Source organism: Panthera uncia, chromosome B1, assembly GCF_023721935.1.
Source record: "Panthera uncia isolate 11264 chromosome B1, Puncia_PCG_1.0, whole genome shotgun sequence".
Taxonomy (NCBI): Eukaryota; Metazoa; Chordata; class Mammalia; order Carnivora; family Felidae; genus Panthera; species Panthera uncia.
The window spans coordinates 156,929,647-156,953,421 of NC_064811.1; the positions used below are offsets into that span (position 1 = coordinate 156,929,647).

General features: G+C 41.7%; 1 protein-coding gene and 1 non-coding gene across 3 annotated transcripts; one reads left to right on the forward strand and one right to left on the reverse strand.

Moving 5' to 3' along the window:
• The first annotated feature begins 3,298 nt into the window (after positions 1 to 3,298).
• PLPBP (pyridoxal phosphate binding protein) lies at positions 3,299 to 22,671 on the forward strand. 2 transcript variants are annotated; one of them, XM_049631413.1, is made up of 8 exons: positions 3,299 to 3,607; positions 5,801 to 5,908; positions 5,987 to 6,022; positions 6,650 to 6,725; positions 16,942 to 17,076; positions 18,989 to 19,131; positions 19,530 to 19,628; positions 21,233 to 22,671. In XM_049631413.1, exons 1-8 carry the CDS (start codon positions 3,314 to 3,316, stop codon positions 21,362 to 21,364), a joined length of 1,023 nt encoding a protein of 340 aa, XP_049487370.1. In that variant the 5' UTR covers positions 3,299 to 3,313; the 3' UTR covers positions 21,365 to 22,671. The 2 variants fall into 2 exon arrangements, with proteins under 2 accessions (XP_049487370.1, XP_049487371.1); XM_049631414.1 differs by lacking the exon at positions 16,942 to 17,076.
• TRNAT-UGU (transfer RNA threonine (anticodon UGU)) lies at positions 6,339 to 6,411 on the reverse strand. The gene has a single exon. It is a non-coding gene; the product is annotated as a tRNA-Thr (tRNA).
• Positions 22,672 to 23,775: the final 1,104 nt, after the last annotated feature.

Here is a 23,775-nt window from a genome sequence, read left to right on the forward strand (position 1 = left end):
GCGCTGAGCTGACAGCTCAGAGCCTGGAGCCTGCTTCGGATTCCCGATCTCCCTCTCTCTCTGCTCTTCCCACGCACAAGCTCTGTATCTCTCATAAGTAAAATAAGACATTAAAAAATTTTTTTAATAAAAAATAAGAGTTGAGGAGGCTAGCAAAGCAAAATGCTAAGACCAAAATTTAAAAAGTAAGAAAATAAACCCCATGGGTTGACCCCATAAAAGGCATAAGGGGAATTTAGCAACTTCACATTCATAGAAGTTGCATAATGGTTGGCTAGGTATCCTCTAGCTCCCCAGAGATCAGAGAAGAGGAAATTAGTTTGCAGAATGAAGTATTTTTTAAAAGATTCTACTTGAGATAAGACCGGCTAAAATTTGAAATCCAGAAAAATAGTTGTGTGCAAATAGGAAATAAATCCAGGGATTAACATGAATAACATTTTCTCTGATGCTTTTCAAAAATTGGGGAGATTCTATGCTGTTTGGAGGGTTTAAATGTCATTCTAATTCTGTATGAAAGATCAAATGATCTCTAAAGGTCCTCCCTAGGTCTGTGGTTCTAGAATCTATATTCACATTTCAAAAGCCAAATGTGACAGTATGTTTGCTGAGGGATTGTTGTCATGGTTTCTCTACCTCAATTCATTTAAACTGGGGCACAGACATTATTTCTCCATTTCTCTTTAGAGCCAAGTAACCAGGCAACATTAATTTTCTATTATTTTATCTCTTTTTATCCCCGATAGAATCACAGTACGCCCAGAAGGAAACAGTTTTAAAATCCATGAATGCATTTCCCATAATTCAGGGCCTCAGACTATAGAGGTGAATGTTTTAAACACTTGATGGCCTTTAGGATGAATAAGTATACTAGATTTTTATAAAATTATATAATCTGTTCCTCTGGGTATTTGGCTTTTTTAATCTTTCTCTTCTCCCCTTTATCCTTGCAAACTGTCAGAGCAATGTAAAGACAGTTGCTGGTGATGATGTGATTGTGGACTTCCATTTTTTAAGGATTAGGTGGTAGGGAAGAATGAAAGGTTAAATAAATTACATGGTTGATGTCCCAGAAAGAGGAAGAGAAGAAATTAAAAAGGAAAACCAGGAGAAAAAAGTGGAATACAATTCATTCAAAAGCATAGCTAAGAAGTAAAGAAATTGGAAAATGTGAAATGATGAGACCGGGGTCACCTTGATCTTTTTGCCTTTACTTCCATTTATTTCCGTAGAGTTATAGAAGGTTAGCGATGAAAAGCATCTTAGAAATGAATCCGTAGTAAAGCCTGTCTTACTCATCCTGGTCTCCCCAAAGGTACCTTTACAGAGAAATGCCTCAATAAATGTTGACTGAATAGATAAGAAGGGTGGGGTTACTCACATGTGTTGAACGTTTTTGCACTCGCTTTGGCAGAGCACTCTACTAAGGGTGTTAACACGTTATCTTGATTGATCCCCCCTGCAGCTCTGAAGGAGATTGTGACTCCATTTTATAAAAGAAAAACTAAGAACTTCAGTAACTTATCCAAGATGCCAGTTCAACAATGAAACCAAAATTCGGTGTGTCAATCCTGTGCCACCACTACCCAATCTTGGCACCACTATCCTTATTAACTTGAAAGTTCAAATCACTCTCCTGATGCCTTTTTGGGAGCCATGCACACATTCAACAGTGGAGGCCGGGGTGGGGGAGGTTGACCTTAGAATTCAAAGATGACACCTGACCTATGAAGTTACTCCTACTTGTTATCGTAATAACCTATCACCTGGATTGTACATCCTTTAGCTCTGATGAGGTGTTTATGGTTTTTTAAATGTTTTCCAAATAGCGTGTCACTTTATGTCAGGTTCACCCAATGCTTCCTCTATACATCTCTTCAACATGATCTCCATCACTGTAATCCCTTTTGTTTCACCAGTGACCGCTGCCTAGCCCCAGACCTTTCAACTCCATCTCTCTAGAGCAAAGGTCTATTATATACACACCATGAATAATTATTCTAGTCATTTTTAAAATTTTTATCATTTTGTCAGGAGTAGAAATTATCAAGTCCAGAGCCATTTTGACAACCCTAATTTACAGATACCCCCAGTTACCTGTAAACAGAAACTTCCCCCAAAGTAGTTCTTGATGGCAAGTACCCTCGGTTCTGCTCAAAGTGATTTTCCAGAACACAACATATGAAATTTTATCTCAGTTCCTGGGGTCTGGGGAGATGATAATAGAAGAAAGAATATTGCCCTTTATTTCCTGAAGATTTGAAGTAAGCCCGGTCACCCCAAGACAACCTGGGGACGCACTTTGGCCCTTTCTCCAACATAATAGCGTCCCACTCCATCCAGTTGAAACGTTTGAGAATCTTTAAACAGTACAGCCAAAAGCACTTTCCGTAACAGAATTCTCTCTACCCACCCACAGCACCTACTATTTCACCATCTATTAAACTTCGTATTTTACTGTGTTAGCCTTTACATTGTTTGGCTCCTCGCCATGTTTATGACCTTCACACTGCCGAGAGCTGGACACATAAGGACACTCAAGACTGGACTGAATGTGTGCGGAGCTCATGCTAGGCGGTCCAAGGCCACCTGTGCCCTCTGATAAGGCAGCGCTACCGCAGGTGGTCACCAATCTCTTGAAATAATGGATAGCCCGAACTGGGGCATGCGGTAAGTCAAAACTCTGCACCGGGTTTTGTAAATTACGTACGCTTAAAAAGATCTCAGTAAGGTTCCCTATTGGTTACATACCGAAACCTTACCTTGGAGGTACTGGGTTTTAACGTGGTGTTTAAAGTATTCATTAAAATGTCTTACTTTTTCTGCGCCTATTGGTAATTCTTTGAATACATGTGTGGATCGCATCATATTGCTATTTGACAGGACTGGTCACAAGGATGACAAGAATAGCCATATAATTGAATCGTGCCGTTTCCTTCAGAAACTGTTTTCTGTCTCTTAAGGGTTCCTCACGAGCCTCATCTGAGCAGCCATGTCTCCGGCTCTAGCAGCTTCGAACCCTGGTCCCCGCGCACAGGAATCTTAGCTCACAGCTCTCTCAACGCCAGGGACCGGCAAAAATGTGGGTCTTTTAAGAAAGGAACCAGGACCCCGGAACAGGCCGCGTTTTTTGCGTCAAGAAGCTCCCGCGGGGACGGGGACCGTGGCTCAGGCAGGAGGACTGGCAAGGCTTGCGAGGGGGCACCGGAACCACGTCAGGCCGGCCTCCCCACACCCACCCCCCGCCTCCGGAGCGCCGCCTCCAGAGCGGGGCCAGGCTGTCCCCAGTAAGGCCCGGGACGACCTCCCCAAGATGGCCGCCGCGGCGGGGTGGGGCCTCCCGCCACACTGCCCCCGTCCCGCCCCCGCACTGCCCGGTGTGGATTGGGTGAGACGACTCAGTGGTGAGCTGCGATTGGGTCACACCAGACGTGAACTGGGCGGGACCGGAAGGTGGTCTCTGCCTGTGGGGGGCTCCCGGGTCTGGGGCTCTGCGTTTGTCCCGGGGATGTGGAGAGCTGGCAGCATGTCGGCGGAGCTGGGAGTCGGGTTCGCACTTCGGGCAGTGAACGAGCGCGTGCAGCAGGCGGTGGCGCGGCGGCCGCGGGTGAGGAAGGGGACAGCGTGGGGACGGTGGGTGGCTGCTTTGAGGAGGGGGAAACACCTGCGTGGGAATGGGTCGTCACGGTGACGCAGAGGGGTCTCCCGGAGGGGCGGGAGCCGTCCTTCCGCCTTGGCTTTGGCTCGGGTTGCAGAGCCCCCAAAACGCTTAGCGAAGGGTGTCCTCAGCCACCTCGCCGTGAGTCTGTCAGGTTTTCTGGAGGTTGGCTTAGTTGGAGCAGAAGGTATCCACTACCCGGGAAGATGACCAGTCCCCCAGCAGCGCGACCATTGCCCGTCCCACCTCGTGTCGTGGCCAACAGCCTTAGCGGACAGGAGCAGCGCCAGTCCCGTGCCCAGAGGCTACAAGAGGAGACGTCTACTACAGGAGCACCCAGAGGAGGCCAGATCCCCAGATCACGTGTGTGGCAGCGTCTGACTGCTAGTAGGTGCTCAGGAACAGTCGGCTCCACCCGGAGGTGAAAGAGACGGTGGACGGGCCGGGTTCTGAAGACCCCAGAGCTGCATGGCACGTTTGGACTCGAGGGGAGCTGACATCCAATCCCAAGCAGTCTAGAGGGAGATTCCCCCCCCCCCCCCCCCCCAGTGTATTTTGTCTCCTCTGGGAATTTCATTAGATCAAGGGTCAGTGTCTGCTCCCCCTCACTGCAAGTTTAAGCCAATGGTGTGGAGTGAAACACAACTGAACAGAGAGGTCAGAGTTTCTCCCATCAAGCATTTATGGTGTCAGAACTCAGAATGCTCTTCTGGAGACAGAAGATCTATATCAGTGTAGTCTTTCCTTGGCTTACCTTGAACTAAGTCACTCAACTGCTCTGGCCGGGAATTTCCTCACCTGGATAGGCAACGGAATGAGCTCTGACTGCCTTTTCAGCCCACCCTTGGCATTAATGTTCTATGATTCTCGGCGATTCTCCAAGGAAAGCTAGGGATGTCCCTAATAAACATCACTCTGGGAAGTTCTCCCAGCAAAACTCCACAGGTGGATGGGCCGCCTGTTCCACTTTTCTCTCTGGAAGTCATCAATTCGTCAATGTAATCCTAGGAGCTATGACATGGTCTCATAAAAGGCTGGTGATGCATCATCCCTCAGAAGGAAGCTGGAACTTTTTGCTAATGGATCTGAATCTTTAGAGCCTTTGAAAATACAGTGATTCTGTAAAAATTGCAGAGGATCATTGGCTCTGTGAAAACTGAGCTATGTGAGGATAGGTGGATCTCTTGTTGCCTCTGTATAGATTTGGTTGCAGCAGAGTTCAGGGAAGCCCTGCTCTTTACGTGATGGCCGTAAGAGGGTCATATGGGCCTAACCCTCAGTCCAGAGTTTGTGGTGTCCCTGCCTCAGTTCTCCTGCTGGTTCTTAATTAGATTGAACAATAAATTACATAGCTACCCTACACAGGCCACTTTTGGCGGGGGGGGGGGGGGGGCAATATTATTGAATATACCAGGACCAGAATGAGTTTCCAAAATTTAATCTTGGGGTTTCAGAAGCCAGAAGTGGTATCCCCTCTAGTCAGAGAGTAATGCTTTCCCTTAACAAACTGATTCTTAAACCTCCAACGTTGGCATGCAAGAGCATCATCCGAAGAGTTTGTTTAAAAAGGAGATTCTCAGGGGCGCCTGGGTGACTCAGTCGGTTGAGAGTCCGACTCTTGATTTCAGCTCCAGTCATAATCCCAGGGTCATAGGATCGAGTCCCACATCAGGCTCCATGCTGGGCATGGGACCTGCTTAAGATTCTCTCTGTGTCCTTCTAACCCTCCTCCCCCACTTGTGCTCTCTCTCAAATTTAAAAAAAAAGGAAATTCTTAGACTCCAGCCCCAAAGATTCAGAGTCAGTAAGTCTGGAGTGGTACCCAGATGATGCTGATGCAGTTGGTCAAAGACCGCATTTTAAAGAAATACTGCTTTTACTTACCTTCCCAGGTCTCCTGAGAGAGAACTGTGTTTTACTAGGTATTAAAGTAGCTACCATATTAGATTTGGATGCCATGCATTTGAAAGACATTTGATCAACATTATTTGATACTGGTCCCCCCTCCAGTATAAGAATAATGGAGCTTACCAAATGTCAAGTTAAGACCTATGCCAACTGATCCTACAGGGTCTATCTTATAGAACTCACTGGAATAATATTCCTAAACGTTCACCCACTGGGCTCTTTCTCTCTTGGCAGGATCTCCCAGCCATCCAGCCCCGACTGGTAGCAGTCAGCAAAACCAAACCTGCAGATATGGTGATTGAAGCCTACAGTCATGGCCAGCGCACTTTCGGGGAGAACTACGTAAGATCCCTTTTCCAAACTCCCTTTGGAAGAGTTGTGATTGCCAGGCTTCTCACTTGTTCTGTTTTTACCCTTCAGGTTCAAGAACTGCTAGAAAAAGCATCAAATCCCAAAGTAAGTGAATATCTGAATTCTTGAGTTTGCATCTAATCTTGGTTCCGCAGTTGAAAGTTAGACCCTTGTTGGTGGTGGGTTTTATAGCAAGGTTGATGGCAGTAGAAATGTCTCCATTCACCTCAAGCTCCAAATAAATCTCAGCTAGATTTTCTTTCTTTATTAAAACTAAGACTATAGTCATCTCCTTTGCAGCTTTTTGGATATGGTAATTTAGGAGCTTGCTGTAATCCTGGATCCTCTGAGATTGGAAAGCTTTACTCAGTTCATCTTTCTTGGGGTTTTTTTCATTTTTTGTTTTTTAAAGAAGTCTCCACACCCACCATGGGGTTTGAACTCATGACCCTGAGATCACAAGTCGCATGCTCTACCAACTGAGCCAGCCAGGTGCCCCATAATCAGTTTGCCCTTAATGGATGATATCTAAAAGATGGAGGGAGCTGATGGGAATAAGGAAGAGGAACAGAGCAGAAGCCTTAGGTAGTAGTATCCTTAGGAGCCCAGCTGAAGAAGGTGATAGCAGTTTATTGCATAGACATGAAAAGTCAGAAGGGAGTGTGTAAGGTATTTGAGCCGGCATGGCCTTCATAAATTCTGAGTCAGACATGGTTACCTTTTTTCCTTCAGATTCTGTCTTCGTGTCCTGAGATCAAATGGCACTTCATTGGCCACCTACAGAAACAAAATGTCAACAAATTGATGGGTAAGATCAAATTCTAAACATGAAGACAAAATTTCTCTGTCATACTACTTATACTACTTTCTGTGGAAAAGAGAACAGCTTTTAGAATAGTCCTAATTCACCGTTTGTGTTTTGGAGTTTTGGGAGAAAGAAATGTTAGTGCTTAGTATAAGGAAAAAGCCTCATACCAAGAATAGAATGAATTCACCATTTACTGGGTCGTATGTACTTGGAAACCTACCCTACTTTGTGTTAGGTATCATTTGGTGGTCTTCCAAATAAATTATAAGGAATTGTATCCCATAAAATTATTAAGTGGGCAAGGGAGACATTTTTCTCCTTTTCCCTCTGGATGTAAGACTATGGTAAATAAAATATAATAATATACAGTAAATCAAATACAGTATATATTGTATATACTGTATATAAAACACAATATACAGTAAAGTACAATTAAGAATTAACTACAAAAGAACTTAACCATATGACAATGACATGTGGAGATCTGTCTGAGGAACTGAATACTTATTTCTCTCAAGGTTTCTAAAATAACCTGTATTTTTTTTAAGCAGCTTTATTGAAGTATAATTGACCTGTAGTAAATTGTATATATTTAAAGGGCACAATTTGATTAGTTTTGACGTATGTTTGTACTTGTAAAACCATCACCACAGTCAAAATAGTGAACACATCCATCACCCCAAAAAGATTCCTCATGCCCTTTGTAATAACCCCTTCTTTCCGCTCCTCCCCACTCCCCTTCTTCAGCACTACTTACCTGCTTTCTGTCACTGTAGATTAGTTTACCTTGCTAAGAGTTTTATATAAATGGAAATATAAAGTATGTACTTTTTTTTTGTCTGACTTCTTCCACTCAGCATAATTATTTTGAGGTTCATCATGTTGATTTGTGTATCAGTAGTTCACTCCTTTTTATTGCTTTATCCATTCACCTGCTGATGGACAGTTGCTTCTAATGTGGGGCCATGACAAATAAAATTGTTATGGCAGTGACGGAAAAAAAGCTGCTATGAACATCTTTGTATGGACTCTTTTTTTTTTTTTTAATATTTATTTTTGAGAGAGAGAAGAAGAAGAAAGACACAGAGCACGAGCAGGGGAAAGGCAGAGAGGGAGACAGAATCTCAAGCAGGCTCCAAGCTGAGAGCTGTCAGCACAGACCCCAACGCAGGGCTTGAATCCATGAACCGTAAGATCATGACCTGAACTGAAGTCAGACGCTTAACCAACTGAGCCACCCAGGCACCCCATATGGACTTCTTCTTATCTCTTAAAATAAATACCTAGGAGTAGAATGGCTGAATCTCACAATAAGTATATGTTTAATTTTTTTTTTAATTCTGAGAAAGTACACATAACATAAAATTTATCACCTTTAACTATTTTTAAGTATTCAGATTAAAGGCATTAAGTACATTCATATTGTTTGCAGCCATCACTACTTTCTATCCTCTAGAACTGTTTTCCTCTCTCAAAACTGAAACCCTGTACCCATCATCATGTATGTTTAACTTTCTAAGAAACTGCCAAGCCATCCTCCAAAGTGGATGTGCCGTCGTACATTCCCACAAGCAGTGCTCAAGTTCTTCCACATCTTTGCCCACACTTAACACAGTCTTTTAATTTTAGCCGTTCTAGTAGGTATGTGGTAGTGTCCTTGCATTACCTTAATGGCTTATGATGTTGAACATCTTTTCACATGGTTGCATCTGTTTATCTTCTTTGGTGAAGTGTCTGTTGAAGTCTTTTGCCATTTTCTAATTGGATTTTTTTACTTTTAAGACAAGAGAATTCTTTATATATTCTGACTAGTCCTTTATCAGATACATGCTTTGCAAGTGTTTTCTTCCACTCTGTTGCTTGTCTTTTCCTTCTCTTAACAGTGTTTTTTGAAGGGCCCAAGTTTCTAATTTAATGAAGCCCAGTTTATCAATACTGTGCTTTTGGTGTTGTGTCTAAAAAATATTTCTCTATGGTTCAAGTCACAGATTTTCTCTTAGCAGTTCTATAGTGTTCAGTTTTATATTAAGCTTCATTATTCACTTTGAGTTAATTTTGTATGTGGTGCAAGGTATGATTCCAAGTTCTTTTGGTTTTCTGGGGGTTTTTTTTGCATATAAATATCTAATTGTTCCAACACTACTTGTTGGAAAGTCCGTCCTTTTTCCATTGCATTCCTTTGTACCTTTATCAAAAATCGATTATCTGTGAGTTTATTGCTAGACTATCTACTCTGTTCCACTGATCTACTTATCTACTTTTACACTGAAAGCATGATATTTTGATTCATGGAGCTGTATAATAATTCTTAAAATGGAGTACTGTTAGCCCCCAGCTTTGTTCTTTTTCAGTCATTTTGGCTATTCTAGATCCTCCCCATTTCCATATAAACCAATTTGTCCATTTCTACCAAATATATATATATTTGTTTTATATATATATATATATATATGTATGTTATATATATGTATGTTATATATATGTTATATATATGTTTTATATATATAAATATATGTTATGTATGTTATATACATATGTTTTTATATATAAATATATAAATATATATACATATATAAATATATATACATATATAAATATAAATACATGTATAAATATGTGTGTGTGTGTGTGTGTATATATATATATATATATATATATATATATTATATATCAAAAGCCCTGCCAGGTATTTGAATTAGGATTGTATTGAATCTATAGATCAATATGGGGAACAATGACATACTAAAAATATTGAACCTCCCAACACATTAACAAGGTACAGCTCAGTAGTTCTTTAGGTCTTCTTTATTTTCTCTCAGTAATATTTTGTAGTTTTCATTGTGCAGGTTTTCTTCATCTTTTTTCTGATTTATATCTTTGTTTTTCTTATATTTTGATGCTATCTATTATACTGTTATTGATTCTGTTTAATTTCTGATTGTGTGTTGCTAATATATAATACAGTTGATTTTTGTATATTCATCTTGTATACTGCAACTTTGTTAAACTCACTTATTCTAGTAGCTTTTTTTGCAGATTGCATATAATTTTCTACGTAGACAATTATGTTATCTATGAACAAAGACAATTTACTTCTTCCTTTCCAATCTGGATGCCTTTTATTTCTTTTTCTTGCCATATTATACTAGCTAATACCTTCAATACGATGTTGAGTAGAAGGGCTAAGAGTGTACACACATGTTTTTCATGATGTGCTTTATCAGAAGGAGAAATTTCGCTTCTAATCCTAATTTGCTGAGAGGCTTTATCAAGAGTAGATGTTAGATTTTGTCAAATGCTTTTACTGCATCCATTGAAATGATCCTACAGTTTTTCTCTTTCAGTTTATTAACATGTTGAATTACATTTATTGATTTTCTATTGTTAAACCACTCCTATATTACTAGGGATGAGCTCACTTGGTCATGCAGTATTATCCTTTTACTATAATGTTGCATTTGATTTGTTAAGTTTGTTTAGAATGTTTGCATCTAGGGGCGCCTGGGTGGCTCAGTCAGTTAAGCACCCAACTCTTGGTTTTGGCTCAGGTCATGAACTCATGGTTCATGGGTTCAAGCCCAGAATTGGGTTCTGTGCTGACAGTGTGGAGTCTGTTTGGGATTCTCCTCTCTCCCTCTCTCCCTCTCTTTGCCCCTCTCTTGCTCTCTCTCAAAAACGAATAACTAAACTTAAAAAAAAGTGTATGCATCTATAGTCACAAAGGACATTGGTCTGTAGTTTTCCTTCCTTATAATATCTTTTTGTAGATTTGATAACAGGATAATGCTGTCCTCATAGAATGAGTTGGGAAGTATTCCCAACCCTTCAGTCTTTTCGTAGAGTTTGTGTGGAATTGGTATTGTCTCTTTCCTAACTGCTTAGTAGAATTCACCAGTGAATCCTGGAGTTTCTTTGTGGGAAGTTTTTTGTTTTTTTTTTTTTGTTTTTTTTTGGGACAGAGAGAGACAGAGCATGAACGGGGGAGGGGCAGAGAGAGAGGGAGACACAGAATCGGAAACAGGCTCCAGGCTCCGAGCCATCAGCCCAGAGCCTGACATGGGGCTCGAACTCACGGACCGCGAAATCGTGACCTGGCTGAAGTCGGACGCCCAACCGACTGCGCCACCCAGGCGCCCCATGTGGGAAGTTTTTTAACTGTAGTTTCAATTTTATTAATAGATTTAAGACTATTCATATAATCTGATTTTTCTTGGGTGAGCTTTCAAGGTTCAAGGAGTTTGTCCATTTTATCTAGAGTAATGAATTTAATAGGGCACCTGGATGGCTCAGTTGGTTAAGCATCCGACTTCAGTTCAGGTTATGGTCTCGCAGTTTGGGAGTTCGAGCCCCATGCTGGGCTCTGTGCTGACAGCTCAGTTCCTAGAGCCTGCTTCGGATTCTGTGTCTCCCTCTCTCTCTGCCCCTCTCCCACACTCTTGTACTCTCTCTTTCTCTCAAAAATAAATAAGCAATAAAAAAAATAATGAATTTGTGAGCATTAGGTTGTTTGTAATATTCCTTTATTATCCTTTTAATATCTGTAGGCTCTGTAGTGATGTCAGCTGATTCCTGATGTTGGTAATGTGTGTCTTCTCTTTTTTTTTTCCCCTAATCCATCTGGCTAGAGGTTTATCAGTTTTATCAGTCTTCTCAAAGAACTACTTTTAGTTTCAATAATTTTTATCTATTGTTTTATTAGTATATGTTATATAAACAAAAATAATTATGTATTGTGGGATTTATAACATATGAAAAAGTCAAAATGCATTGCAACAATAGCATACAGAATGGAAAGTTAAGAAATAGAAGTACACAATTATAAGGTTCTTAAACTATATATGAAGTAGTATAACACCACTTTAAGGTAGACTATGCATAAGTTCAACTTTAAAGCAACCATTAGGGGCGCCTGTCTGGCTCAGTCAGTAGAGCACATGACTTGATCTCAAGGTGTAGATTGGATGTAGAACTTATTTAAAAAATAAAATAAAGCAACCAATAACACAGAGAATTATAGCTAATAAGTCAGCAAAGGAGATCAGCTGGAATAATAAAAAAATTTGTGAAATGGTTTCTCATTGTGGTTTTGATTTGCATTCCCCTAATGACGAATGAAGTTGAACATGTGCTTATTGGCATTTGTGCATCTTCTTTGGAGAAATGTTTATTCAAATCCTTTGTGTATTTTTTAATTGGGTTTTTTTTTTTAATTTTTTTTTTTTAACGTTTATTTATTTTTGAGACAGAGAGAGACAGAGCATGAACGGGGGAGGGTCAGAGAGAGAGGGAGACACAGAATCCGAAACAGGCTCCAGGCTCTGAGCAGTCAGCGCAGAGCCTGACGCGGGGCTTGAACTCACGGACCGCGAGATCACGACCTGAGCCGAAGTCAGACACTTAACCGACTGAGCCACCCAGGCGCCCCTAATTAGGTTTTTTTATTATTGAGTTGTAAAAGTTCTTTATATATCCTAGGTACCAGGCCTTTATGATATATATCATTTGCAGATTTTTTTCTCCCATTCCATGGATTGTCTTTTGACTTTCTTTATGGTATCATTTGTAGCACAGAAATTTTTCATTTTCATGTACACTTTAATGTAAAATGGACATTTTAAAGTACATTTAGTGTACTTTGTCTCTTTTGTGTGTGTGTGGCATGTGCTTTTGGTATTATAGCTAGGAAATCCAAGGTCACAAAGATTTTTTTTTTTTAATAATCTCTATGCCCCATGTGGGGCTTGAAGTCACGACCCAGAGATCAGGAATCACATGCTTTACCAGCTGAGCCAACCAGGTGCCCCCAAGGTCACCAAGATTTACTCCTGTTTTCTTCTAAGAGTTTTATAGTGTTAGCTCTCACTTTTGGGATTTTTTGAATTCATTTTTATGTATAGCCTAAGGAAGAGGGAGGTGCAACTTCATTCTTGTCCGTTGAACTGTTTGCACCTTCACCTTTATTTTTCAGAGAAATGTTTGCTAGCTATAGAATTCCAGCTTGACGGTTTTTTCTTTCAGGACTTTAAAGATGTCACTCCACTCTCTTCACTTACATTGTTTCCAGTGAGAAATAGGATGTCATCTTTATCTTGGTTCCTCTGTATGTAACGTGTTTTTTTTTCTTCTAGCTATTTACAAGATTTTCTCATGATCACTGGTTTTGAGCAATTTGATGATGATGTTTCCTGGTGTAATATTTTCCACATTTCTTGTGCTTGGGGTTCATGGAGCTTCTTGGATCTGGAGTTTATAGTTCTCGTCAAGTTTAGAATATTTTCAATCACTGTTTCTTCATATATATGTTCTGCCTCCCCACTCCCTCCCCACCACAACTTCTCTTCTCCTTTGGGGACTCCGGTTACCTGTTCGTCTGCTTGAGGTGTTTCGGCAGCTCACTAATGCCCTTTTAATTTTTATGATTTTTTTTCTGTTTCATTTTGGATAATATCTTCAAAGTAACTGATCTTCTTTAGCATTGTCTAATTTGTCATTAATTCCATCAGTGGATTTTCCATCTCCTACATGTGGTTTTCATGCTAGAAGTTCAATTTGGGTCTTTTTTTAATATCTTCCCTGTCTCTCTCTATTTTTTAATAGATGGCACACAGTTATGGTAACTTTTAATGTGCTGTCTACTGATTCTATCATCTTTGACAGTCTGGAACAGTTTCAATAGATTGATTTAATATATCATATTTTCTGCTTCTTTGAGTCTTTCAGTGCCTGCTTTTTTGGGGGGAGGATAGCCAAACGTGAATTTTCTTGTTGGGGGCTGGTCAGTTTTGTATTCCTATAAATATTTTTGAGCTTTTTTGGAACACAGTTAAGTTACTCGGGAACAGTTTGATCTTTTTAGGTCTTGCTTTTAAGATTAGTTGGTGTGACTGGAGAGAGCTCAGTTCAGGGTTAATTATTCCCCATTTCTGAGGCAAGGCCCTCTGTATACTCTAGCCAGTGCCCCATGAATCCTGAATGTTCCAGCCTGTCTGATGGAAACAGGCACTATTCCATGCCCTCTGTGAACATCAGGCACTGTTTCTTCTAATCTTTTCAAATAGTTCCCTCCCCAGCCCTGGGTGATGCACGTGCCAGTCTATACCCAGCTGAGTTCTGGAGGGGAGCCCTTTTCAAATCACCGGTGATGCCTCTGTATGCAGCTCTCTCCTCTCCCAAATTCTGTCCTGTGAACTCTAGCTGCATAGTCTTTCCATATTCTTAGCTCATGTCCTCATTCTAAGGCCCACGCTCTTCCTCTCTTCCCCTTTTCTGCAACACATTCTAGAAACTCTCCAGGAAAGAGAGGTGGGGCAGTCACTTCATGTGTTTCTCATGTCTCAGAGATCACTATGTTTCACTCTATGATACACAGGTCTTGTAAACCATTGTTTCATATATGTTTCACACATTTTGTCCATTTGGTTGTTCAGGTGGAATGGTCATTCTGGGCCCCGTACTTACTCCATCTTGTCAGGAAGCAGAAGTCTACTACATTATTCTTAAAAGCTATTTCACACTAGGTATGGGGCAAGTAGAGAGACTATTTACACTTAATAAACGCAGCAAGACAATCAGCTTTTTAATTTGAGAAATAATTAAATTAGCTTCCCTTCCTCACAGTGTAAATTCCAGCTAGATTAAAGAATCCTAATGTGAAAAATCAAAACCCTGAAAGTGTTAGAAGAGGGGCACCTGGGTGGCTCAGGCGGTTAAGTGTCCAACTCTTGATTTAGGCTCAGGTCGTGATCTCATGGTTCATGAAATCAAGCCCCTCATTGGGCTCTGCCCTGACAGTGTAGAGCCTGCCTGGGATTCTCTCTCCCCCTCTCTCTGCCCCTCCAGGGCTCGCGCACTCACACGCACCTCCTCTCTCTCTCCCTCTCTCTCTCCCTCTCTCTCTCAAAATAAATAAATAAACTTTAAAAATAAACAAGTATTAGAAGAAAACATAGGAAAATATTTTTATTTTTTCAAGCTGGTGAAAGGCCTTTCTAAATAAAGTATAAAGTCTGGAAACCATAAAAGAAACAACTAGCACATTTGCTTACACAAAAATTAAAGCAAAAAGAAAGCACAGATTGGTATTAAAATAATAGTTTTTAAAAGCAAAAGAGGTTAATGTCCATAATGCATAAAGAACCATGTGTATATATTTTTAATCAATGAGAAAAACATAGGGAAAAACGAACGGGTCATTTACAAGGATAAAAAATACAAATCCAGGAATCAAGTGAAAAATGCTTAACCTCAGTAAGAGAAATGCAAAACACAATAAAAAATTCTACCTTTCACCAGTCAGGTTTGCAAAAAAATTAAAAAGCTGCTAACATGCAATGTTTTGAGAGCATGAGTACGTGAGCACTCCACATTTTGCCAGGAGGACTCTAAAATGGTAGGGTTTTTTGAATTTCTCATATCCAATACAATTTAAATTGTGCTTCCTCTTTTAACTAGTAATTTCAATTCTCGGACTCATGCAGCCTATAGCAACATGTATATGTGTGCAAAGGCCTGTGTGTAAGCTTTGGGTCTATAGTAAAAAAGAAACAATGTCCATTAACAAGAACAATGTTAAATAAATTGTGATCATCTGTTCTGTGGAAAGATGCAGTTGTTAAAAGTACAGGTGGATTTATGGTACTGATGTAAACAAACTCCAACATGTATTGCTAACTGGAAGCAAGCAACCCATAAAACATTTAGTAGGAGCCAATTTGTATGTTATTTCAAAAAATAACAGGAAATTCTATGTCTGGGGAGTGTGTGTGTGTGTGTGTGTGTGTGTGTGTGTGTGTGTTCGTTTGGATGGAAATACACTAAAATAGATCTGGAAGAATCCTTATCCTAGCAGTAATAGTGATAGTTTCTAGGGTGAGAGGCTTGGAGTTTTTACTGCATATATTGCTTTTACTTCTATATTGCTTCTTCTTTTTTTTTTTTTTTTCCAACATCAAGCATGCGTACTTTCAGTCTGTTTTTTAAAATATATGTAAGTTTTTAAGTGAAGTAGCCTGAACTCAAATTCAGTATGAAGAATATGGAGTCAGTTTGCCATCATTTCAAGTCACAGCTCTAATATTTGTTAATTTTGTAAACTGGAATAAACTTTATCCTTTCTGAGCCTCAGTTTCCCCATCTGTAAGATGGAGATAATAATAGTGTTTCATGAACCATGATAAAGATTAAAAAGAAATGGGCGCGTGGCTGGCTCAGTCACAGGAGCATGTGACTCTTGATCTCAGGGTTGTGAGTTTGAGCCCCACGTTGGGTGTGGAGATTACTTAAAAATAAAATCTTTTAGGAGGCCAGGATGACTTAGTCAGTTAAGTGGCTGACTTGATTTCAGCTCAGGTCATGATCTCATGGTTTGTGAGTTCGAACCCTCTATGGGGGTCTGCGTTGGCAGCATAGAGCCTGCTTGGGGCTCTCTCTCCCTCTCTCTCTGCCCCTCCCCTGCTCATTATCTCTCTCTCTCTCAAAATAAATAAACATTTAAAAAAGTTAAATAATAGAATAAAATAAAATATTTTTTAAAAATAAAAAAAAATAATTAAGAAAAAGATTAAAAAGAAATCATGCATATACAACAGTTAGCAAATTGCCTGGGGGATTTCAGTGTTTATAAATGCAAGCTGCTGATGCTGCTTCTGTCTTTGTCGTTCTTTACCTGGGCAAGACTAATACTTCATTTCACATGCATCTCTGGAAAAGAAGATGGCTTTGATGATGTCAGCATCTCCCTTAGCTCTCCGTATTGAGGTCATTCTGATGTTCTTGTTGAATGAGAGCACCCCCAGCGCACAGTTTAAGAACATGGTGTTAGCATGCCAGGGAAGCACTTTGGCCTCCATTGGTTATCCTCTCTTTATTGTCATCTTGACCTGTTTCTCGCTGTGTGAGCTGCAATTTAGTCAGATCAAGCCTGCTATTAGGAATCTCTGCAATTCCCGACCCTCAGGAAGCTCTTAGAGTTGGCATGCTGCCGGATTGTGGTGCGTCAGCGTTCCCCCTGTTCGTCTTCTCTGATTAGATAGCAATGGGCCGACATCCGAACTCACATCTAGTAAAACTGTCACGTGAGTCTTAGCAGAACTGAGACTTAACTGTCTTGTTCTTTTTCTGGAAAACTGTCTTCCCATCTGCCAAGTCAAATATTGGTTGCGCGTTGCTTGCCACACTGGGACGAGTAGAGAATTACCTTGCCTCTTTCTCATTACAGCTGTGCCCAATCTCTTCATGCTGGAAACAGTGGATTCTGTGAAGTTGGCAGACAAAGTGAACAGTTCATGGCAGAAAAAAGGTTCTCCTGAAAGGTTAAAGGTTATGGTCCAGGTTAACACCAGTGGAGAGGAGAGTAAGTGACCAGACCTAACTATAGATTTTTCTTCCCTTAGGATGGTTGAAGGTCAGCAAGAATGGCAGGCCTAAGTATCTGATAGCTAAGGTTATAGAAGGAAATCATGGGCCTGTAAGTAAGACGTTTCATGCCTGTAAGTAGGATCTAGAAGGCACAGTGACATCTAAGCCCATCCACATATAATTCTTTCATAACATCATGGGTTGTTATTTCTTAATTTTTTGGTGGCCCAAAATTGGACAAGTCAGGAAGGGGATTGTGATTTTGATTTCCAGAAAATTCCCAAAAGTCACCATCACTCCTAAAAGAGACGGCATAGCTACCTGTATAACACTTCTCCAGTGTTAAAAAAAATTTACTTAGCATTATCTTGGGAGAGAACAGAAGAAAATCCCGTGAGCACCCGTTAATGAATACCTTCAAGGGGCTTGCGTTAACATTGTAACCTAGTGAACAGAACAGGAGCTTTGAAATCAGATCTTGGGTTTGACCTCCAGCACTGTCCGTCATAACTGTGGGTTAGTTACCTAGCCTCTCTGTACCTCAGTTTCCCTGGTGGACAGTGCTGTCATAATGATGCCTACTTCAGAGGGTGTTGTAAGGATTATACGTCTTAATGCGGGCAAAGCTGTTGGCATAGAACCCCACCCATCTCACTTGTTAGCCACTTGATTGAGTGTTTACAGATTAGTCGTTTGCTTACGACCATCAGACCAGTGTTCATCAAACCGTAATATGAAGGAGCACAGTGCCAAGACTATTTTCTAGATGGGCCCTCAGGTCAGGCTTCCTGGACTGAAATCCCAGTTGCACAGTTTCTAGTTGTATGACCTTGGAAAAGGTACTTAGCTTTCCTGTGCCTCAGTTTCCTCATCTGTAGAAGGGGGATAGTAAGAGTACTTATTACTTCATAGTTACTGTATTAAGTGAAAGGCTCTTAGGACTTGGCATGTGTACCTGGCAGAGAAGTGTTCTGTAAATTTTAATAATTGTCATTATTTCTACACATACCTAGATTATATCTTACATTACCAATATAGGTAAATCTGAAATTGACTTCAGGTCAAGTCTGTGACATCATTTCTTGGTAATTAGCTATAATTTGCTGTAGTTAAAGATTAAAGTGAATGTTCTTAGCATCTCCATTTGATAAATGAGGGAAAGAGGATATCAATATTCCTTATAACTGCATAACAAATAATCATTTGCTGCAGATTCCTCCTCTAGTTGTTAATTGGCAAGTTCAATTAAATTTTGAAAATATATAGTGAAACCCGTGTGATAGATACTTTATTTTTAAATGTTTACAGTCTTGGGGCACCTGGGTGGCTTAGTCGATTGAGAGTCTGACTCTTGATTTTGCCTCAAGTGATAATCTTCATCAGGCTCTGTGCTGACAGCATGGAGCCTGCTTGGGATATTCTCTCTCTCTCTCTCTCTCTCTCTCTCTCTCTCTCTGTCCCTCCCCCACTTGCACTCTCTGTCTAAATAAATAAATAAATAAATAAACATTTAAAAAAGTAATAATTTAAAATGTTTACAATTCTAATAAATTAATGAAACTGTAGAAATACCAGACCTAGGAAAAGAATCCTCAGATAAATCTGGTGTTTGGCAATGTGAGTCTTGTTGGTGTCCCAAGAAAAGCAGTGTTTTTTCTTTTCCCTGTACTCTAGCTGCTCTTGGCTCATATCACTGAGATTCAGATGGTTATTATTCAGAAGGGAAGCAACATAGACAAAGACCTCAAAAATTAGGTTACTCTTTAGGACTTGAGGATATGTGTTTTTTAAGAAGTCCTCTTGTCCGAGAGTCACCTCCTCTGTTACAAGGAAGGGATGGAAACTGAGCCTTCCTCTGGCTACTTAAAACATTTTGGTACAAGTGTCTTCTGTTTCTTTTTGTGAAGGTAAACATGGCCTTTTGCCTTCAGAGACAGTAGCCATGGTGGAACACATAAATGCCAAGTGCCCCAGCCTGGAGTTCGTGGGGCTGATGACCATAGGAAGCTTTGGACATGATCTTAGTCAAGGACCAAACCCAGATTTCCAGGTACTGGGGTCCAAGGATGGCGGGATTGCTCATGCACTAGAGAAGCATCTGAACAAAATGCTGTTGCAGGGCTGGCTGTTGTAATAAAGTTGAAAGCCCTCCCAGATATTGCCTGTCGGGTATTATGACCCTCTTCTGAACTCTCCTCAACTCCCCTTGAACCTGGCTAAAACACAGTCTCTAGAGAAAATGAGCTCTTTTCCTCCTTTCCAGTGACTGATCACTGTTTTGAAAGTAGGAGCATTTGCTAAAAAACTTTAGGTAACTTCTGGAAATTTGGACAGGGCTTGAAACCACGAAGAACCAATAGTCTTTGTCAGAGATGTTCAGATTCAGCCACTCTCAGACACCCTTGGAGAAGGCAGGAGGAAATAATGTGACACTTGTCCTTCTGTTAGGCGTTACTGTCCCTCCGAGAGGAGCTGTGTAAAAAGCTCAACGTCCCCACTGAGCAGGTTGAGCTGAGTATGGGCATGTCCATGGACTTCCAGCATGCGGTAAGTGTCCTCCTTGCCCTGTCCGCCCAAGGGGAGGGCCCGAAAGGCCGCAGGAAAGCAATGTTTGCTGGAGAAAGCTTTGAAACGCCTCATCATGGCAATAGAGCAGCCAACAGCAGTGGCCCTCAACTGTCCCAACATCCCCCACCCCCTTCTTTTCTGAAATGAGATATATAGAAATTACAGTCTGACACATAACTCTCCTAAACTCCATCTAATTCCCTAAAGAAAAATCAGAAGGGACACCTGGCTGGCCCAGTTGCTAGAGCATGCGATTCTCGATCTCTGGGTTGTGAGTTCAAGCCCCATGGTGGGTGTAGAGATTACTTAAAAACAAATAAATAAACTCTTTTAAAAATTATAGCTCAATTTTTATTTTTCTTTCTTTATTTTTGGGGCACCTGGATGGCTCAGTCGGTTAAGCATCCGACTTTGGCTCAGGTTGCCATCTCATGGTTCGTGAGTCTGGGCTGTGCGCTGACAGCACAGAGCCTGCTTTGGATCCTGTCTCCCTCTCTCTCTGCCCCTCCCTGGCTCACTCTCTCGCACGTGCGCGCTCTCAAAAATAGACTTTTCAGGGGCACCTGGGTGGCTCAGTCAGTTAAGTGTCCGACTTCAGTTCAGGTCATGATCTTGTGGTTCACGAGTTCGAGCCCCGCGTCAGGCTCTGTGCTGACAGCTCGGAGCCTAGAGCCTGCTTCGGATTCTGTGTCTCCCTCTCTCTGACCCTCCCCCCATTCATGCTCAGTCTCTCTCTGTCTCAAAAATAAATAAACATTAAAAAAAAATTTTTTTTTTAAATAGACTTTTTAAAATTATAGTTTAATTTATTTTTCTTTCTTTCTTTGTTTTTAAGTAATCTCTACACTCACTGTGGGGCTGGAGCTCATGACCCTGAGATCCAGAGTCACACGCTGTACCGACTGAGCCAGCCAAAGGCCCCTAAACTGTAATTTTTTAAAAAAGCATCGCACTGTATAAATGTTTGGGCATGGATGTGTGACAGTGAGTCCTAATGAAATAGTCTGGAGTTCATCTTACGGGTAGATTCACAACAGCTGTAACTATATGCTGAGAGAGGTGTGTGGCTCTGGAACAGTAAATAACTTGATCAAGTTCTAAAAACTAAAGTGTCAACCTCACTGTGTGTATCTAGTAGTCGCAGTCTCGGAAAATCATATATATCAAAACGGTGCAAAAATGCTTTGTGTTTATAAGTGAACTGGAATTCGGTCCCGTGCTCAAACAATTACTGGGAGGTTTTTTCTTCTGACAGTGGAACGTTAGAAAGGGGTGTGGGCTGTCAGACAACCCTTCGTTGTGCCACTGTGTCTCAGTCACACAGGGTGACACGTCTTAACAGCCCCAACTCCATGGCAGTCATGTCCCCTAGTCACTGTGACAGCCAAGGAAATCCTGACTTCTTATACACACCCCCGGAGGTGCTGTTGTCCCAAAGGGAACCCCTGCCCTGCACCCCTCTTCAGCTGCCTCAGCCTTGTTCTTCATAGAAGCCTCTCCAAAGCCAGAACGAGAGGCGGGACTTCAGCATTTGCTGCATGATTTTAAACTCAGCCCTTGATACTCTCTCTTCTTTCCCACAGATTGAAGTAGGATCTACGAATGTCCGAATAGGAAGCACCATTTTTGGAGAGCGAGATTACTCCAAGAAACCTGCCCTGGACAAGTCCCCGGCTGACCTGAAGGCCCCAGTGGAGGTGGCCCAGGCACACTGAGCCCAGGCACAGCCAGCCGTGGCCCGTGGGCCTGTCCAGGAACACTAACTATGCACTTACCTGGTCTCCATTTTGGTATTCCCCGTGTCACAGCACAGCCATGCTCTCCTTGTGACCTGGAGAGAGCGCGCTAATGATTGTGGGTGTTGATGGGAACCGTGTGTACTTAGGATCTGACATAAGAAGCTCACTTCAGGTAGTGGCTTTGGATTGGGTTTGAGAAATCCAGACATTTCTGCAAAACAGGTATCAAATCAGTAGCCAGGAATCGAGTTCAGTATTGAATCCTGCCCAGGAGCACCAACCAACCCACAAATGCCTTCCCCAGGTTAAAATGTGGTCACTCATGCCTATAATCACCAAAGTGAGAGGGATTCCCATTTGTCATCCACATTAATGGAAAGTCCCTTCATGCAGACCCCCTACTGAGTAATCACCTTTGCTGCTCTGGGGCAAAGTGATTTCTGCGCCCAGGTTTGACTCCACTCAGTAAATATTTGTCCCTACTCTGGAATGACAGTGCAGGTAACTTCAGGAGCTGGCTCAAGGTAGTGCTGCAAACCCAAATCACAATGATCAGAGGTTATGTCTTTGGTTACCTCGGTGGTCCCTGTGGACCCTGAAAACTGCAGGGGTAACCTAAAGGGACTTGGGCCTTTCAAATATCCTCCTGAAGAGACAGGGCTCTCCTCAATGAGAATTAAATGCTATGATTTGTTCTCCACTCTAATCCTCTTAACGGTGATTTCTTATCTCAAAGGCCAGTGACTCCTTCTCAATCTCTAGGCAGCCTCAAAGACCAGCCCCACAGTGAGTGTAGCTCCCCAGAAACTCCTTTAAGGCCATTTCAGGCCCACAGTTCCAACAAGACCTGGCTTTGAGGTTCCTGTTCCTGCAGAGCATTTTCCAGGCACCTCTAAAGCCCTTCCTCGTCCCCACTGCCCTGCTATATATATAAGCCAGAATTTGGCAACTTCTTGATTGTTAATAAAGTAGCAGCAAGGTCTTCAAACACCAGAAAGCACAATTCTCAGATATCCATAACAGATGACTTCCGTCTGGGTGGTTTATTTTCTAGATGTTTTTTTCCTTATTTATTCAAGCCCCAGTCTTCATTTTATGAAATAACTTTCAGAACATGATGCTGCTGTTGCTGAATGTAATTTTGTAAAACTTAAACCATTATGATTCCTGCACTGTTTCAGTCAGAGCTATAACATGTCTCAGAGTCTAGTAAATAAAAATGTGAGTTTGAATTATACCATCTGTGCCAATTACAAAGCAATTAAAAGATTTATTTTTTATGACCCTGTGTAACGAGTGAGTATTAACAGGAGCGGGGCATTGGAAGCAACAGGTAGCAGCTGTGCCCATCACTTGACATTGTGCCAGCCTGGCTTCAGGGGAGGACTTCCCTTAAGTCCCAGATGCAGCCAAAGCCACACTGTGGATGAGAGAGCAATTCTGAACTTCTAAAGGCAAGAAAAGGAAATGTTGGCATTTTAGGAATTACCAAAATCAAGAGCTTACTAACCTCTTACTGCAAGAACCTGTATTCTAAGTGGCCTCTAGATGGCGACATTGGCTAACCTGTGGGCAAGCATTGGGGTTCCCAGCTCAGCAAATTTCCTGGGAGGGGCCCCTCACCCTTAGTCTCACCCCTTCAGAGAGCAGGAGTGGAGGCCAAAGAGCACGATTTTTCCAAGTGATGTGACTGACTCTTGCGGCGCCGCTAGGTTCTTCCAGATGCCTCATTTCTTTGCTACCTGGGCTAGTGGCCTGACTGTGGCCGTGGAGCACTTTGGGAGAGGGGAACTGGTCTAACTAAGCTTAATAAAGAACTCTCTGGATTGTGCCTAGAGATTGAGAACAATGAAAGAGGCGAGCCAGGGCCTGATCAAATGCAGATAAGGAAAGGGAAACCACGGTAAGTCTGTCCAGTGTACCCACAGCGGAAAGAAAATTGAACAAAATTGTGACTTTGGTTTTGTTACACGTGACAGGCAGCAGGTAGAACACTCCCAGATTTTCATCAGATCAGTGATAGCATCCCCAGCAAGTTTCCCGGGTCCCCACAGCATGCTGTTCGGGGCTGACCCACCACTCAGCCTAGCATCCTCTGTGCCACCAGCTGCCAGGGCCGGTGTCTGCCTCAGAAGGTTTGGATGCTCAGAGGCTCCCAATTAGCCCGCAAGGCTTTGTCCTGGAAAACTTCCTCCTAGTTTCCAGCTACTGCATCTCTATTGCTCGAATCATACTCTGCTCCTCGCACCTCACTTTCTAAACATTCCAGGCACATAGAGTGCTCTCCCCTATATTCTCTCATTTTGCCCTCACAGAAGTTGGTAGGATAATTTAGGCTACATGGTGGTGTCCCTTTGTGGACAGAGTGCGGAGTCCCAGAGAAGGTT

Bases quoted from the DNA above. Each gene is read 5' to 3' on its own strand.
- PLPBP (XM_049631413.1), top strand. From the start codon at position 3,314: ATGGCCGCCGCGGCGGGGTGGGGCCTCCCGCCACACTGCCCCCGTCCC. The intron at 6,726-16,941 runs GTAAGATCAAAT...TTCTCATTACAG, and splicing joins AAATGTCAACAAATTGATGG to CTGTGCCCAATCTCTTCATG. The intron at 19,629-21,232 runs GTAAGTGTCCTC...TCTTTCCCACAG, and splicing joins CCATGGACTTCCAGCATGCG to ATTGAAGTAGGATCTACGAA.